General features: G+C 36.9%; 1 protein-coding gene across 2 annotated transcripts; it reads left to right on the top strand.

The window, feature by feature from the left end:
• The first annotated feature begins 369 nt into the window (after positions 1–369).
• Positions 370–15,507, top strand: Mnda (myeloid cell nuclear differentiation antigen). Of its 2 annotated transcripts, none has more exons than XM_078027210.1 (7): positions 370–695; positions 5,080–5,364; positions 6,309–6,403; positions 6,891–7,082; positions 9,663–10,082; positions 11,439–11,627; positions 15,209–15,507. In XM_078027210.1, exons 2-7 carry the CDS (start codon positions 5,100–5,102, stop codon positions 15,341–15,343), a joined length of 1,296 nt encoding a protein of 431 aa, XP_077883336.1. In that variant the 5' UTR covers positions 370–695; positions 5,080–5,099; the 3' UTR covers positions 15,344–15,507. The 2 variants fall into 2 exon arrangements, with proteins under 2 accessions (XP_077883336.1, XP_077883335.1); XM_078027209.1 differs by lacking the exon at positions 370–695 and adding an exon at positions 1,051–1,335.
• Positions 15,508–15,813: the final 306 nt, after the last annotated feature.

Here is a 15,813-nt window from a genome sequence, read left to right as displayed (position 1 = left end):
AGTGTCTATACTAAAAAAAGAGAATAGTAATACAAGTGATGTAAATTTACATCTTACAATGTTAAAAAAGAGAGAGGGTAAGTAAACAACACTAGTATTTTTAAATAAAGCTAGGAAAAATTCTACACATAGAATATCTGACAAAAATACGAAGAAAATAAATATGTCTCAAAGTTGATTTTTATGAAAGATAACAGTGAAAGCGTACATCACCTTGGGAAGTTTAGGCTCACATACTAACAGATTTTGTTCTGGGCTTTAGAAAGAGCAGGCGGAAGAGTCTGGTTCAACTACACCCCCCAAGATTTCCCCTCCCATTTTTTTTTCTGTGACATTACAATTGCTCTGCTTGTGCAATTATTGTCTTAGATCTAGATCCTCTCTTAGAAGAATCTTGGCCTTTTCTGGATTATGGTTTCAACCTGGTGGGAGCTCTTCTTCGGGGACTTTGAGTGAAACCTTCTGGAAAAGTACTTTGGAGGATGGGGATCGTGCAGGTTTTTTCTGACATTTTGTCTAATATTAGGAGTTCTTTTGTTTCTCAACCGTGAATAAATGGCTTAGATCATTTTAACAATGAAGCCTTGCAAATTTTGGAACAGCACTGACCGCCTAGGAGTGATTAAGGACCTGATAAACATATTGTAACTCAAGGATGATAAAAATCACTAATTGTCTGGTGACTGCCTAGCAGGGTAAGTGACATCCCATCCCTTCTTCCCTTCCCTTCCGTTCTTTCTTGGCATATCTATGAAACATCACAAGAGCAAGAGACACCTCTATCAAGATCTCTTGCTGCTACTGTCATTCAGGGAGCAGGAGGAAAGGGAGAAGTGACTGGGTCCTTCATGTCCCCTTTGGTATTTGAGCTTCATTTAAGTGAACTTTGTGCCTCCTGTCCCATGTGTTAGTATGCTGAACCAGAAAGTTCAAATGTCTCTAGTCTTTCAACTATAAATATTTGTTTTCCTTCCTTCTTCTTCTTCTTTTTTCTTTTTTAAGTAAACATAGCTGAGCCCTGGCTCTCTGTGGTTACTAAGCCGTTACAGGAAGGACACAGTCAGTTTCTCTGACTGAGGAAATCGAAAGCTGTGAGCATTGATAGGAGGAGCCTTGTTGTGCTCCATTTCCTCTGTCCCAGGCTGGGAGTGCAGTGTGAGACACCCAGTGTTGCTCAAGTTATTCAGTGACTCTCCAGGACTTTTTCTCTCCTGGTGACCTTTGTAAACATCTTATTTCCTTAACATTTTAAGAAATCTTATTTCTCAAGCAAAACAACAGCCGCCTGCTGAAGCTCTCAAGAGGTAGACTATTGCTGAAGACACTTCCAAGGAGGTGAGTCCTGTCGGTGCTTTCTATAGAGACCATCTGGACACCTCCCCCAAATCACAAGATCACCAGAGGAAATCAGTTTGGGCTCTTCCGGGTGGGGTGGGGTGGGGTGGGGTGGGGTGAGGGGAGTAGGGCTGGCATCAGTTATGCTGAGAACAGGGACAACAGCAGTAGCTGGATTGATTCTCATGCTTCACTTAGAAAGATAACAGACCTCTTTATTCTCCAACACTGAGGCCTGAATAAAGCGAAGTGCATTTTCATTATAACAGATTGTAAAATGATTTTTCTAAGCATTTGTTGGCCTAAGTTGATCATTAGAGAGGGCTTTCATTGTGCTGTCAGGCCTGAATAAAAGACAAAATAGTGACATGAAAACTTATCATGAAATGATTTTTAAGGGAGAAACACATCTCAACATAAAGTTGGATTATATGGTGCTATCCCACTTTTACAAAACATAAGAACAAACAGTAGAACAGGCCTCCATTTCATAACCAGTTATTGCAATGCATACTACCTTAATATTAATAAACATATTTAACTTTTACTTTACTCTATCCTGGTATTACATATAGTATTTTAGTCATATTTGGACTTCTCCCTGCTTTCTTCAAAGTCAGAGGTGAACTTCAGTCGTGAGAGTTTGTATGAAAGAGGTGTGGTTGGAAGCAATTAAATCTTTTATGTACCAAAAGACAGTTGTTAAATAAAAAATTTATATGTAACATTTGGAAAGCATTATCTTTTTTCAGATCCTGGTATATATAAACAATTTTGGAAATTCATGTGAAATTTTTAATGTGGGTTTCAGAATTATGTAAATGTTTGTTAAAACTTTATTTGATTTCTTAACTGTATTAATTATTTTTTCTGACTTTTTACTCTTTTCAGTAATAGAGATAAGCTAAAATATCAAACTTCAATTATGATTTTTCAATTTTTTTATAGTTGTCTTTTTTTTTTTGGTACTGTTGAACCCAAATACACTCTGCCTTTTCTTATTTTGCATTTCGAGACCCGGTCTTACTACAGTTGCCCAGGCTGGCTTTGAATCTGTGATCCTCCCCACTCAGCCTTCTGAGTCACTGGGACTATAGACACAGGTCATCATTCTCAGCTTAAATGTCTATTGTTCACTTTGCATATGTAAATACATAGTGAAAAAAAAGAGAGAAATATGCTACATATTACTGTTTATAGTCATAAAAAGAAACACATAGTGACAACAAATAAAAAAAAATTATTACTATTAGGTAAATACGTGATTAGAATTGTTTTATTTTTCTTGGGCTTAAATCTTGTAGCATTAATGAAACTTCCGTTCTTACAATCAAGGTCCATTTATAACTACACAAAGAGATATACTGCTTGCTTTAAAAATACTGTTTGCATCATGAAACTTTTTCCAACATTTTAAGAATTTTTAAATGATCTTTTGTCTACAATCTATAGATAGATTTTGTTTTTTAAATTCAAGTTTTGAAAACTCATCTCTTCACAGGTTTAACGTTTAATGTGTATTAACTTAAATGATGTATTTTGGCTAGTCAGCCACCATTATTTCAAATTATAAGACTTGTTCTATGCCTCCTTCTCCTTTTGTCAATATTTTAAAATTTACATCTGCATTTTCCTTTCATTAGTGAACATTCAAGTCCTTCATTTCACACTAATTTTAATCCACCATTTTAATTTATTTCCTCTTTTTTTTTCTCTTTGTTCACAGTCTTGTTTTTACACATTGAAAGACCTGATCAAGTTAGTTTTGGGCTCTTATTTTTTAGACTGCATCATTTACTTTTTAAGTTTTCATTACTGCATTATATTTATACATAATACCGGGGTTTATTTCAACATAATCACACAGACATGGAATACAATTTGGTCCACTTCAGTCCCCAGTACTTCCTTGCCGTCTACTCCTCCCTCCCTGTTCCCCTCCCCCTACTCTACTACTCTTTTTTCTATTTGCTTATAGATTTTTGAATTGGTACTTTATAGAAAATACATGAAGGTGAAATTCACTGTGGTGTGTTCATATATGTACATAGAACGATTGGATCAATTGCATTTTGTAGTTAGTTCCTCCTTTCTCCTGTTCCTTCTCCCTCCCTCTCAATGCCCTTCCTCTGCTCCACTGAGCTGCCTTCTATTTTCATGAAATCCCCTTTATTCCTCTATTTTTCTCTAGCATGTGCATATTTGACTACTTTTTTTTCCTCATATCGTTACTTTCTTAGATACTTATTACAAAAGCATGCTTGGTAGGTGTTTTTGTGTTGCCAATCTTCTGATTGTTAACAGTGTTAGTCAATGTCACTCAAAATTCCATTTGGGCTACTTATGAAGTTACAGTTTCAAAATTATTTTGCCTTCAAGTTAGATTGGCAGCACCTCTCTGAAACTAATACTAATAATAATACTAATAATACTAATACTAACTAAACTTATGAACTAATACTTAGCAGCTAGACATGTGGCTACTATACTAAAGTGGAATTTTACAATATTACACATGGACTTTTGCTACTTAACATCAGATGTTTTTTAAGTGTTTTTGTTGTTTTGTTTTTAAGTAAACTCACATATTCACAACTTTAGGTTTCACATTTTTTTCTGGTATTTCAGACAAGTTCCCAAATATGGAATTTGGGGGAAACACCATTAAAAATTACTTCATGCATTTCTTTTTTCTTTTTTTTGGGGGGGTGGTTTTGTCTGATTTTTGTCTCTTTATTCTCCTTATTTTAAATAATTTTAAACTTACATAAAAAATGAAGGTGTTGAACAACAACAACAACAAATTCCAGAAACATGTTTTAGCTTATTAGTTGCTAACATCATTTAGTTTTTAAAAATTTGGTGCATTATAATTATACATTAAAGTAGAACTTAGGGTTGAGGTTGTGGCTCAGTGGTAGAGAGTTTGCCTCACATGTGCAAGGCCCTGGGTTCGATCCTTGGCAACACATAAAAATAAATAAATAAATAAAGGCATTGTGTCCATCTACAACACACACACATATCTATAAAATAGGACTCATTATATGTTCACATATGCACACAGCATGATTTGGTCAGTTTCATCCCATAGTACCTCCCCTGTCTCCCCCGTCTTCCCTCCCCCTTGATCCCCTTACTTTACTATACTGTTCTTCCCTCTATTTTCATGAGATATATATTTTTAATTGACCCTTTTTGCTCTCTAATTTATGCATATGAAAGAAAACATTGGAGCTCCTGACTGTCTGAGTCTGGCCTATTTCACTTAGCGTGATGTTCTCCAATTCCATTCATTTATAAGCAAATGACATAATCTCATTCTTTATGGCCTGAGTAAGACTCCACTGTGTGTGGATGTGTGTGTGTGTGTGTGTGTGTGTGTGTGTATCACATTTGTTTTTTCCATTCATCTGTTGACAGACACCTAGCCTGGTTCCATAGCTGAGCCTGAGTCTAACACTACATAGCCCATATTCTAAGCATTACAACAATCGACATTTAAAAATACCCCTTCACCACAACTACTCTTGACACAACTCAACTATCCCCATTGATAGGAAAGAACTTTTTTAGATTTTCCTAGTGCAGCAAGTCTCAACCAGTATCCCAAATGATATATCTGGTGGTTATACTTCTTTTTTGTTATGAATGCACCTGTGGCCATTCCCTCACATAGGCATATCCCATTTTTGAAATTTCTTTTTGAACGTGTAACACTGTTATGCTGATTTTCTCTCGTAGGCTCACCCAAAACTTGAGAAATGGTGAACGAATACAAGAAAATTGTTCTCCTGAAAGGACTAGAGGTCATCAGTGATTATCACTTTAGCATGGTTAAGTCCTTACTGGCCAAAGAATTAAAACTGACTAGGAAAATGCAAGATGAGTACAACAGAATTAAGATTGCTGACTTGTTGGAAGACAAGTTTCAAAATGATGCCGGGCTGAACAAGCTGATATCGGTGCTCAAAGACATACCGATGCTTGAAGAACTTGCTGGAGAACTCAAAAAAGAGAAGATGAAAGGTAATTGGAAACCCAGCACTTTCTCCCTGACACTACCCTACTTGTGCTCACCTTGCCTGACCTTGAATGAAACCCCACTTTGGTCTGAGTCGGTACACCCCTTTCCCAGTTTATGTCTCAGAAGCCATAGCGACGCTGGTACTTCAGATGCCAGCAAGTTGACAACTCAGGGCATTCTCTGTCAAGTGAATTTAGAAGAGAATGTATATTTGGGTTACGAATAAAAACAAAAGCTAAAAGAAGTTCATGAAAGAGGTTTCGGGCATACTAACTGAGAAAGTTTAGAAAATAACAAAAGTATAAAAATCATGGTTTAGATTTTATATATCACCATTAACCAATTATTGCAACCAGTTTATTAATACTATACCATCATCATTATTCTCTCTCGTAACAAAGATAAGGCAACACTCTTAATGAAGACTGACCGCAAAGCCATGTGAACTTCTAGTCTTGTAAAATTACTTAATTAAATAAAAACGAAAAAGTCAAAGTTCACAATCACCATATCTCACTTCAAAAATCTATACTCTCTTTCCTTTCACTTGTTTCTATAACTTTAATGTATTGTATGAAAACCAGAATCAACCAGTCAGCATCATGAACACTGTGACTTTTTCAAAGGAGATAGGAGGGGGACAGGATTGGAAAAGGTTTGACTGCAGTGTGTGGAGATCAGAGGACAGGAAGGATTAGCACACTGCACAGAGGATGAGTCAAAAAAACTTTGAGGAGCAGAAGGGGATGTCTGGGTTATGATGGCTGGTCTCCTTGAGCCAGGTTGAGCTAATGCAGTAGAGATAGACACAAGCCACCTAGCTCTACAGCAGGAACTGAGAGCAAATAGTATGGAAACTGCTTCAGCCATTCTACCCCATCTGCCCTGGGTTTACATGGGTTCCTTTTTAATGTATTTGTTGTGATGAGAATTATTTCTATCCCAGTAAAACCAAAAACCCCAGTGAAAAAGAAGCAAGAGGTAGATCCTGTCGCATGTACATCGATCACCAGCGACACAATGAAGACTCCTGAATCTCAGGTAAGTGTGTTCAAAGTCCCCCAGAAGAACTGTGATGGCTTTTCCATTCAGTCTATCCGACAGTTATTCATTAGTTTCCTATCAAGTTTTTAAAGTTACCAAACTGCATAATAATTGACCACATGACATAAATATATCTTCATTCCCATTAGAGAGGTGTTAACTTGAAAATCAGAGAGAAAAATGCTTTGCTCATGTTTACCAAAAAAAAAAAAAAAAAAAAAAAAAAAAAAAAAGTTCTAATTCCAAGTCAGTCCCATTCTACCACAGAGGTAACTAGAGGAATGGTGTTCATAACTCTTTCTTCTCCCTTTGATGAAAATGTTTATGCCCGTGTCTTACAACTGGCCAGGGGATGGACTGCACTCTACAGATCCTACAAAAACATTTTTATTTATAATCAACCTACTACCTAATAATGAAAATGTGTTCTACTTCATTTGCTGCTGAGAATCATTAACAGGAAAGAAAATTAAACTATTTACAGAAAAGAAAAAAAGCAAGCTTAGAAAAGACTGAAACCAAAAAGAATAAGATTTCTGGAAGCAAAACAATTAAGAAGCCTGAGGATCAGACTCATCCTTCCTGTTCTGCACTAGCCAGCGTGACCGCAAGCATGGACCATTTTCTGCCTCCCCAGATGCCAGCATCAACTCCATTCAGAGCTCCCCCAACAGAGGTACACTCTTCTTGTTCCACTTTTCCCCAACCTAAATATAGACGTCAGACCTCAAAATTCTGATGGAAACCTCAACTTGGAAATAACACCAGTACTTAAATAGATCCACAACTTGTAAATAAATAAATATATATTATATTTCCATAGATTATATTCCATATATATCCGATCTATATTTCCATATAAGTCACCGCATCTTGACCCTTTGCTGGACAAACTTGAAATGATTGCTGAAGCAAGTTTTCTCTCCTGTGCTGATCTCAGGGTGGGGGAGGTGTAAAACCCAGCAGACTTAGGTGTGAGCTTGAGTATGTTCACTTTCCCCTCTTCCAGTCTCTTTCACATGTCATCTCTTAGTTGAATAATCTGTTAAATTTTCTTCAACACACACCATGTTCCCACCTTGTTCAGAATTTCTGTGCACCATGTATTTCCTCCACCTGACAAACCCTTAGGTGCCCAAACCTAATCACCCTCTGAATCCCAATATGGATGCCTTGTCCTTGAGAACTCCTGCCTGAGATTCTGTCCAGACCAGGGGGGAAATGATGGGGCCCACTTGGATAGCATCTCAATTCTTTCCCTCTCCAGTTATGACCATTATTACAAATGAATGCTCTGATTAAGTTGTGCCACTTTCAAATCAGACTTTTCCATGTTTACAAGGTTTAGAATCAGTGTCAGTTTAATAACTCATAAAAAATCTACTTTTATTTTAAAGAGAGGTAGTATTTTTTTTTCCAGAATATGCATTGAAGATTCTGGATAGGAAAGATTATGGATAACAGAAGGAAAATCACAACACCATCAACATTCTTTCTTTCTTCTTTTTTTCTATACAAGTAACACATGATTACTTACAACCAATCAGTCAAGCAAAAAAAAAAAAAAAAAAGCCTAATTTTTAATTAGCTATCATCCTACCAACTTTTTTCTTTGTATCTTTTCAGATATTTTTCTTGGAGCTGGGGATATAGCTCAGTTGGTAGAGTGCTTGCCTCACTTGTACAAGGCCCTGGGTTCAATTTCCAGAACCAAAAAAAAAAAAAAAAATCAGATTATTTTTCTTCATACTCTATAGTAAATTTTCCCAGTAGAGTATCCTACAATGATTAGTATTTAGTTACTTTCCTTATTCATTTAACATATCAGGAATACCTTTCTAAGTCCTTAAATAAAAATATAAATGGTTATTTAATGACTATATAATGTTGACATGCATAAATGTAGTTTGTCTTAAAAATAATTTTCTATAGATTGATATTCCACTATCCCAACCACAGTGCCCTTCTCCTGGACATGTTTGTACTGTGTCCACTGGAAGTCCTTTATGTCCAGTAGAGTGTTGAATCATTTCTTTTATGCATGCACTACAATTTTCTTGTCAATTTGAATCTTGTTGTTAGAAATGCTTTCCTTATGTCTGAGTCAATACAACTAACAATGTTGCTCTTGGAAAAGCATTCCTTGTGGGCTGGGGATGTGGCTCAAGCGGTAGCACGCTCGCCTGGCTTGTGTGCAGCCCAGGTTGGATCCTCAGCACCATATACAAAGATGTTGTGTCCGCTGAAAACTAAAAAATAAATATTAAGGAAAAAAAAAGGAAAACATTCCTTGTGCTAGAGTAATTGGTTACACTAATAAAAAGTCAAATCCAAGTCCAATCACCCTTAGGTGAATACTGTGCATAGTTTACTACCAGGGCAGAGCATTTGCAGCACTTTGGTAAGTGAGGACAGTTAACATCTCTATATACTTGCACCTGTGAAGTTCATAGTCTATAATTTCCCCACACACTTTCTCTTACAGATCAGCCAACTTCCTCTCTGTTAAAACACTCTGCTGAAATTCAGTGAGCCCAGACTACTGTGGAGAAAAGAGATAGGAGTCTGTCCCTGGTTTTAAGGAAAGCTATCTACCTGGTTTAAGGATATGGCTCTGAACAGAATACCTCTGCCTAAGCCTATTTAAAATAGGAGATTTCAAGCCAGCCAATGCCTTTCTCATCACTTGTAATAGACAATTATTTCCTGGGAAGAGCTATTACAATTTGAACTCTCAAAATGGCCCTGAGTATTCTAGTGGTAACCAAAAACTTTTGAGATTGTTAACGTGATAATCATCCTTCTCCATTTTCAACACTACTCAATTTATTTTTTTCTTTTTTCCTTTTTTTTTTCTTTTTTTGTATTGGGGGGTGTCACTTAAGTACATAAAGAATGGACTTGAATTTGTTACTTATTATATTGCAATCTATGAGTTCAGTGCTTCATAAAAAATGTCTTCATCATCTCCCACCTGTACTGTTCATGCTGAGGGTCATGCTTTGCTTTGGAAAGATTATTCTGTTTCAGTGGGAGCATTTTAACTTCCACGCCTGCTGTCGGCTGCTTCTTACTTCCTCTAGATAAACTATACCGATTCATTAACCTTTCCTTCCTCTCGAACATATCTCTAGCTCTAATTATTCATGAAAGTTGCTGGGCCCAATGTTGGGATTGAAATTTTTCTCATGGAAAGGTGATTTTTATATTTCCTCCTGAACTTGTAGATTTATTTCCCTGTGTCTGTTCAACCTAGCATCAGAAAAAGGCCCAATGTCATTTGGCTTCCAGAAGAAGTGTCCTCCACAAAGGCCCAATGATCGTGATGGTGCTGAAAGCCACAGACCCATTTGAATACGAGTCTGCCGAAGAGGGGAAAAGTTCCATGTTCCACGCCACAGTGGCTACTGAGAATCAGTTTTTCCAAGTGAAGGTTTTCAACACCAACCTGAAAGAGAAATTTACAAAAAATAAGGTCATTACTATCTCTAATTACCTTGAGTGCAAAGGAATCCTGGAGGTAAATGACGTATCAGTTGTGTCTGAAGCTGGTCTTGACCAAAAGATCGAGGTCCCCAGCAGTGTTATCAAGAGAGCAAATGAAACTCCCAAGATCGATCATCTTCATAAACAAGCACCAGGAACATTAGTGTATGGGTTGTTCATGCTGCATACGGTAAGTTATTTTTTTAGAATTGCTTTTTTATCTTTCTCCACCAACATCTGAAATTAAATATCTGTTTACTGGCTAAATGTTGGACCCTAGGATTCTACCCTGACTACAGACACAGAAGGGGAAAATACAACTAGGTGACCTTTTAACCTACTATTTCCCCAAATTCCTCCCAGAAAATTCTTTGCAAAAGTTTCACTAAGAAGTCTAATTTCCCTAGTTATCATTACAGTTATCATCACAGTCACAGTGAGCAAGGACAATGCATGGCACAGAAAGATATTCTTGGAGTCTTATTCCTTTGAACTCTATTGCAACTACATACTTCCTCACTTATTTCCTTCCTTCCTTTTTTTCCCCTTTCCTTTTGTTTGACAAGTGGATTGCCCAAAAAAAGGATGAATTCTGCTTGTAACATGCATTCAGAGGAATAAATGGATTGATTATGTTCTCCTGAGTGCAAAAACATTTAATAGGCAATGATCTAATCGGTCAGTCATATCTGTTGTATTTTACTTATTTCATCGATGATTCATGAAGAGTTTATTGAACAATTTAGAATTATTGTATGGGATGATATTTGAAAGGCAAGTTAATCTAACCTCCTCATCTAAAAAAAAAATACAGACATTTCACTGATAGATCAATGCTCAAATTCAGGGCATCAGTATTCTGCATTCAATCAATAAAAAAATTTAACAAAGTTTTGTGAAACTCAACTAACATCTTATAAAATTAACTGCTTTATAATTGTATATACCTGTCTTTTAATATTGCTTCTTCATTTTATATTGATTACTTTATTACACCCTTTTTATATATGCAATTATAAAGTTGATGAATAACAGCTTAATGAGTGAGACTCAATGCAGTATGAAGTGGGGAACATAGGTTAACTGGAATAATGTTATTGGAAAAGAATAAGTCAATGGAGAAGGTTTTAAAAAGCATTAGGAAGTTACTAGAACTTACTTGTTATATAGATCCCCTGTTGAACAGTAGTAACAAATGTCCATTTATATCTGCATAAACAGAGGAGCCATAGAAGTTCACCAGACCTATGATCACATTAATTCCAGGTTTTTCTAAAAGGAATCAAATCTATTCCTGAGGAGGAAGCATTAGAGACCAGGAAGAAAATTCATTGTTCTAGAATTGTTAGAAAATGCCTAGAAAAGGAAAAGCAAAAATTAGGAAAACAGGCAAAGAAAAGCAAGTTTATTTGAGAAGATCTTGCCAAGCTACATGTAGATCTATGCCTTTAATCGACTTCTTACATTTTGTATTGACTTTGTCTCAAAAGTTTTCTTAAACATATGATGTATTTTCTGAAACTGAATGTTCATTTCATTTTCACAGAAAAAAGTGAACAAGAAGAACACAATCTATGAAATACAAGATAATACAGGAAAGATAGACGTGCTGGGGAGTGGGAAATGGCACAATATCCAGTGTGATGAAGGGAATAAACTTCGACTCTTCTGCTTTCAACTGAGAACAATCAACAAGAAGCTGACACTGGTGTGTGGAGACCACAGTTTCATTAAGGTAGGAACTAGACAGAGAATAAGTTTGCCAAAAGGGAAATCAGGTTTTTTAGCATTTGAGAAACCATCTTCCTAGTGTGCTACGTGAACAGTTCAGTGGGTAAGAGGATTCAAATAATGCCCTTGCCCTCGTTTCTGAGTAGAAGGGTTTTCTTGTTTCACAAGATATTAAGGAAATGGAACCAGGTGCAGTGACTCATGCCTATAATCATAGCAACTGGGGAAGCTAAGGCAACTTGGTGAGACCATGTGTCAAATAAAAATTAAAATGGCCTGGGGTCGTGGTTCAGTGGTAGAGTGCCCCTGGGTTCTATCCCCAGTACCAAAAAATGAAAGAAAAAAAAGATACTAAGGAAATGACATTCATATGGGTTTCAAAAGAATATTATAATTGTGCTGAATAATAAAATATCTCATGAAATTAAAAAGTCATTTTCAATAATGATCAAGAACAAGGGTTTTAAATAAGACACATCTGATTTGAATCCTGCCTTCAACACTCACTAGTTGCCTGATTTGGGGGAAATAGTGTAATTGGTCTGCTAAAATAATGGAGTACTCCACTTTCTTGGGTTGTTTTGAACATTAAGGGAGAAAATGGATGTATATTCTTTTATCTCACTGCTAGGACATGATGAGAAATTAATCTAGATAGGTATGATTTTTCTAATCCAGGGGAAAATGACTAAGGCAAATTCTCTAAAGTGTAAACTAGCTCTATAAATTCTGTAGAGCTCAAACTCAGTATATGTGGAACACCATAGGAAGACGAGGCCAAATAATTTAAAAAAAAAATGCTAGGTAAATGTTTTTTTTTTTTTTGTCAGAAATATAAAATGGGAAATTAATGGTGAAAATCACTGAAACGTGTGTAACTGTCTATCCCCAATACCAATCAATGCTGTTTTAATTGTGTGTGACTCTCCCATCCGGAGGGACAGAGGGTTTTAAAGGAACTCTTCAAGGTTACATTCCAGATGTGCTCTGATAGGGGGTCCCAGGGCGCCCCAATAGCACGTTAGAATTCACTTGTTAATTTGGGAGTCATTCACTTCCCAGCTCCTCAGCAGGCGCCTCCTTCCTGTAGCAGGTGTATTCAAGGTCAGTTAACTAGGGGAAGAAAGGGTAACACTGTCTCCCTAATCTTGATACAGGAGGGGGAGAGGTTAGAAGAGAGGAGAAAAACAAAACAAAACATGTTCTTTTAAAAAATAAACATTACACATCCACAATTTTAAAATTTTAAAATTGTGGATGTGTAACCGACGTGATTCTGCAATCTGCATTTGGGGTAAAATTGGGAGTTCATAACCCACTTCAATCTAATGTATGAAATATGATATATCAAGAGCTTTGTAATGTTGTGAACAACCAATAAAAAAAATAAAAAATTAAAATAAAATAAAATAAAATAAAATAAAATAAAAAATAAACCTTAGAGCAATAGGGCTATATTCAGAAGGTGAAGGGAACTCTGTTACATTTGTAAGATTTTAAGAATGCTGATTCTTCCTATCCCCTCTCACATGGAGATATAGAGATCTGATGGGAAGCTCTGAAACCAAACAGCCTGAGGACTTGGACGTTTTCTCAAAAAGAAAGCATTCTGGTAACCATGTTAGAAAGACACCTGAGAGAGAATCTAGGTTTGGAGACAGGTATTGTAACCAAAAGCTTAGTCTTGGTTCCCGATGCCAATTCAATCATGAGGACACGATTTTGAGAAAAAGGAAAACAAAAAGTTTAATTGCTTTGCTAGTAAAGGAGAAACACAGGGGACTCCTGTCCCAGAGGCTGTGATGCTGCCCATCAGCAGGAACAGGGGGATTTCAAAGGAGCTATTCAAAGGCTATATTCCAGGTGTACCCTGACAGGGGGTCCCAGGGCACCCTGATGATATGTGAGGATTCACTTGTTACTTTGGGAGATATTCACTTGGTAGACATTCATGACTTTTTGATTTAGTGAATTCAATGACAAGCACAGAATTTCCTCTGTCCACGGGGAAGTCGTCTTGCAAATCTGGGCATTCCCCTGGTAACCACGTGGATCCCAGAAACAGCCCTTTGTCATCCAGGGTTTCACATAGCTCAAGGCAATGATTTATAAACTGCTCAGGACAAAGGGAAAGTCAAATAAGTTTGGAACTCATGGAGGGAAAAAGTGTCTCTTGCAGGAAGATGATGAGTTCGTGACTAAGTGCTGTTGGTGAGAAAGAAAAGATTCAAGGAACATTCAAGCCTGATTCCAAGATAATGTTAAATGGTTCTGCAATTCACTAACATGGAGAATGCAGGGGAAAAACACGTGCTGGGAAATGAAAGCATGTTGATTTGAGCTGTCTATATGATAGCCAAGAAATATCCATTGATCAATATGAAGATCTGTAGATCTGGATGTACATCTGTAGAACCAAACAGTAATTTTGTGCTAGAGATGTACATATTTTTAAGTTTAGAGATACATGCTAAAATCCTTCCTTTGGATAATAATATCAAAAATAAATAATAGTATAATAACATTGCATTTATATTAATAGAAAATACCTGCTGAATACTCATTATGTGCTGAGATTTGAAACCATGATAGAGCGATAGTAATTGTACCCATTTCATAGATGTAGATACTGACACTCAGAGACTGTAACATGCTCTGACGTAGCCTATAAATGGAGGAACTGAGATCCAGCCAAGGCTGTCTGGTTCCAGAAGCAAGATTCTTAGGCAAGATGAATGAGACTATCAAACAGTGAAGATAGAGTCATAGGAAAGACAGGAGTGGATGGAGATAAAGGATATACTACCAATGAGAGGGAGGTCAAAGGTGAAATGGAAAATAGAAAAATAGGCAATAAAAACAAGTTGAAAGAGGAAGAAGGTCAACATAACTCATGCCAGACACAGATGACCAAGGGATCCCCAGGGATTTGGAATAACTTCATCTTAAAGCAAAAGGTGCCATCTTTTAGGGAAATGCGTGTCCCGACCCATAGCAAAATACATGGTTGATTCCACATGGTATCATGCTGTCTGTCTCAGACCCAAACACACACATTCCCACATACCAACCCACACAAGGGTCCACCAGGAGATTCTTGATAAAACTAATGAGAGCTAAACTCACATATAAACAGTCCAAGTAGAAATATTGATAGATTGTGACACAGAGACATGCCTTGATGCAAGAACCCATGTATTCCACCTCTACCTGCTAATCAGAGGAGAGCTCTGAGGAAACCATTCTTTAGGTGGTCTCCTTCCCCTTTTCTGATCCAATCAGTGCTGCACACTGATTAAAGTAGCTCTTCCTCTTTGCTTATAGTTCCCCTTCACCACTTTTGAGGAACTCCTGTCCTGTTCAAATACACCCACGATGGTCATGAGGCTCCAGATGACGGGAAAGGACTCACTTAATATTGAATAATACCATAAAGAAGAAAAGTGAGCAAAGATTAACAGCCTTTGAGAGAAGGGAAGGGACTGGTGTGGCCCATGAGATGAACAGACATTGACGGGCCACAGAAATGCAGGGCTTTTCCTCAATGGCTGGGATCTCACTGTGTCTTCTTCACCTCTCTTCAAGGTCATCAAGAGCGCAAAGAACAAGAAGAGAGAAAGCAATGCTAATTTAAGCCTGGAATTTGAAGTACAGAACTTCCCTATAAATCAATTCAGTGTCTTCAATGGTGATACGATTAAAGTTGAGACTTTCATGTAAACAATAGCATCAGGGGCAATACCCAACCGTATTAAGAGTTTTACGTTTGAATTGTTATTTTCTTTTATAAAACTTTCTTATTATTCTCCTTCGTCTAAAACTACTTTTTTTGCTTTTATAATATTCATAATGTAAAAATTCAAATAAAAAAATCTTTAAAAGGATATTATAGTTTCAATCTAAGAGTACCCCCGCCCCCAAATAAAAACCTCATGCTTTGTGAGTATGATCCTCAATACAACAAGGTTCAGAGGAAGGATTTTAGGTCATGATTAGGGTTTTTACATAAGCAGTGGATTAATCCATTTGCTGAATTAATCCATTGATAGCTGAATGGACTACTGGTTTGTAATCGTAGGTGTGGCTGGAAGAAGTAGGTCACTGGGAATATGACCTTGGAGTATATTTGTCCCTGGCTTCTTCCTGGATGCCATAAGCGGAATAGCCTTCCTTTACCGAGCTCTTCTGCC

This window comes from Ictidomys tridecemlineatus, chromosome 11 (genome assembly GCF_052094955.1).
Source record: "Ictidomys tridecemlineatus isolate mIctTri1 chromosome 11, mIctTri1.hap1, whole genome shotgun sequence".
Classification (NCBI taxonomy): Eukaryota; Metazoa; Chordata; class Mammalia; order Rodentia; family Sciuridae; genus Ictidomys; species Ictidomys tridecemlineatus.
Note: the sequence above shows the minus strand (reverse complement) of the source record. Positions and strands in the feature narration are given on the sequence as shown.

What these genes read in the sequence shown, in the direction of transcription:
- Mnda (XM_078027210.1), top strand. Translation starts at nt 5,100, where the DNA reads ATGGTGAACGAATACAAGAAAATTGTTCTCCTGAAAGGACTAGAGGTC. An exon ending in CAAAAAAGAGAAGATGAAAG is followed by an intron (nt 5,365 to 6,308) that starts GTAATTGGAAAC and finishes TTTCTATCCCAG; the next exon opens with TAAAACCAAAAACCCCAGTG. An exon ending in TGAAGACTCCTGAATCTCAG is followed by an intron (nt 6,404 to 6,890) that starts GTAAGTGTGTTC and finishes AACTATTTACAG; the next exon opens with AAAAGAAAAAAAGCAAGCTT.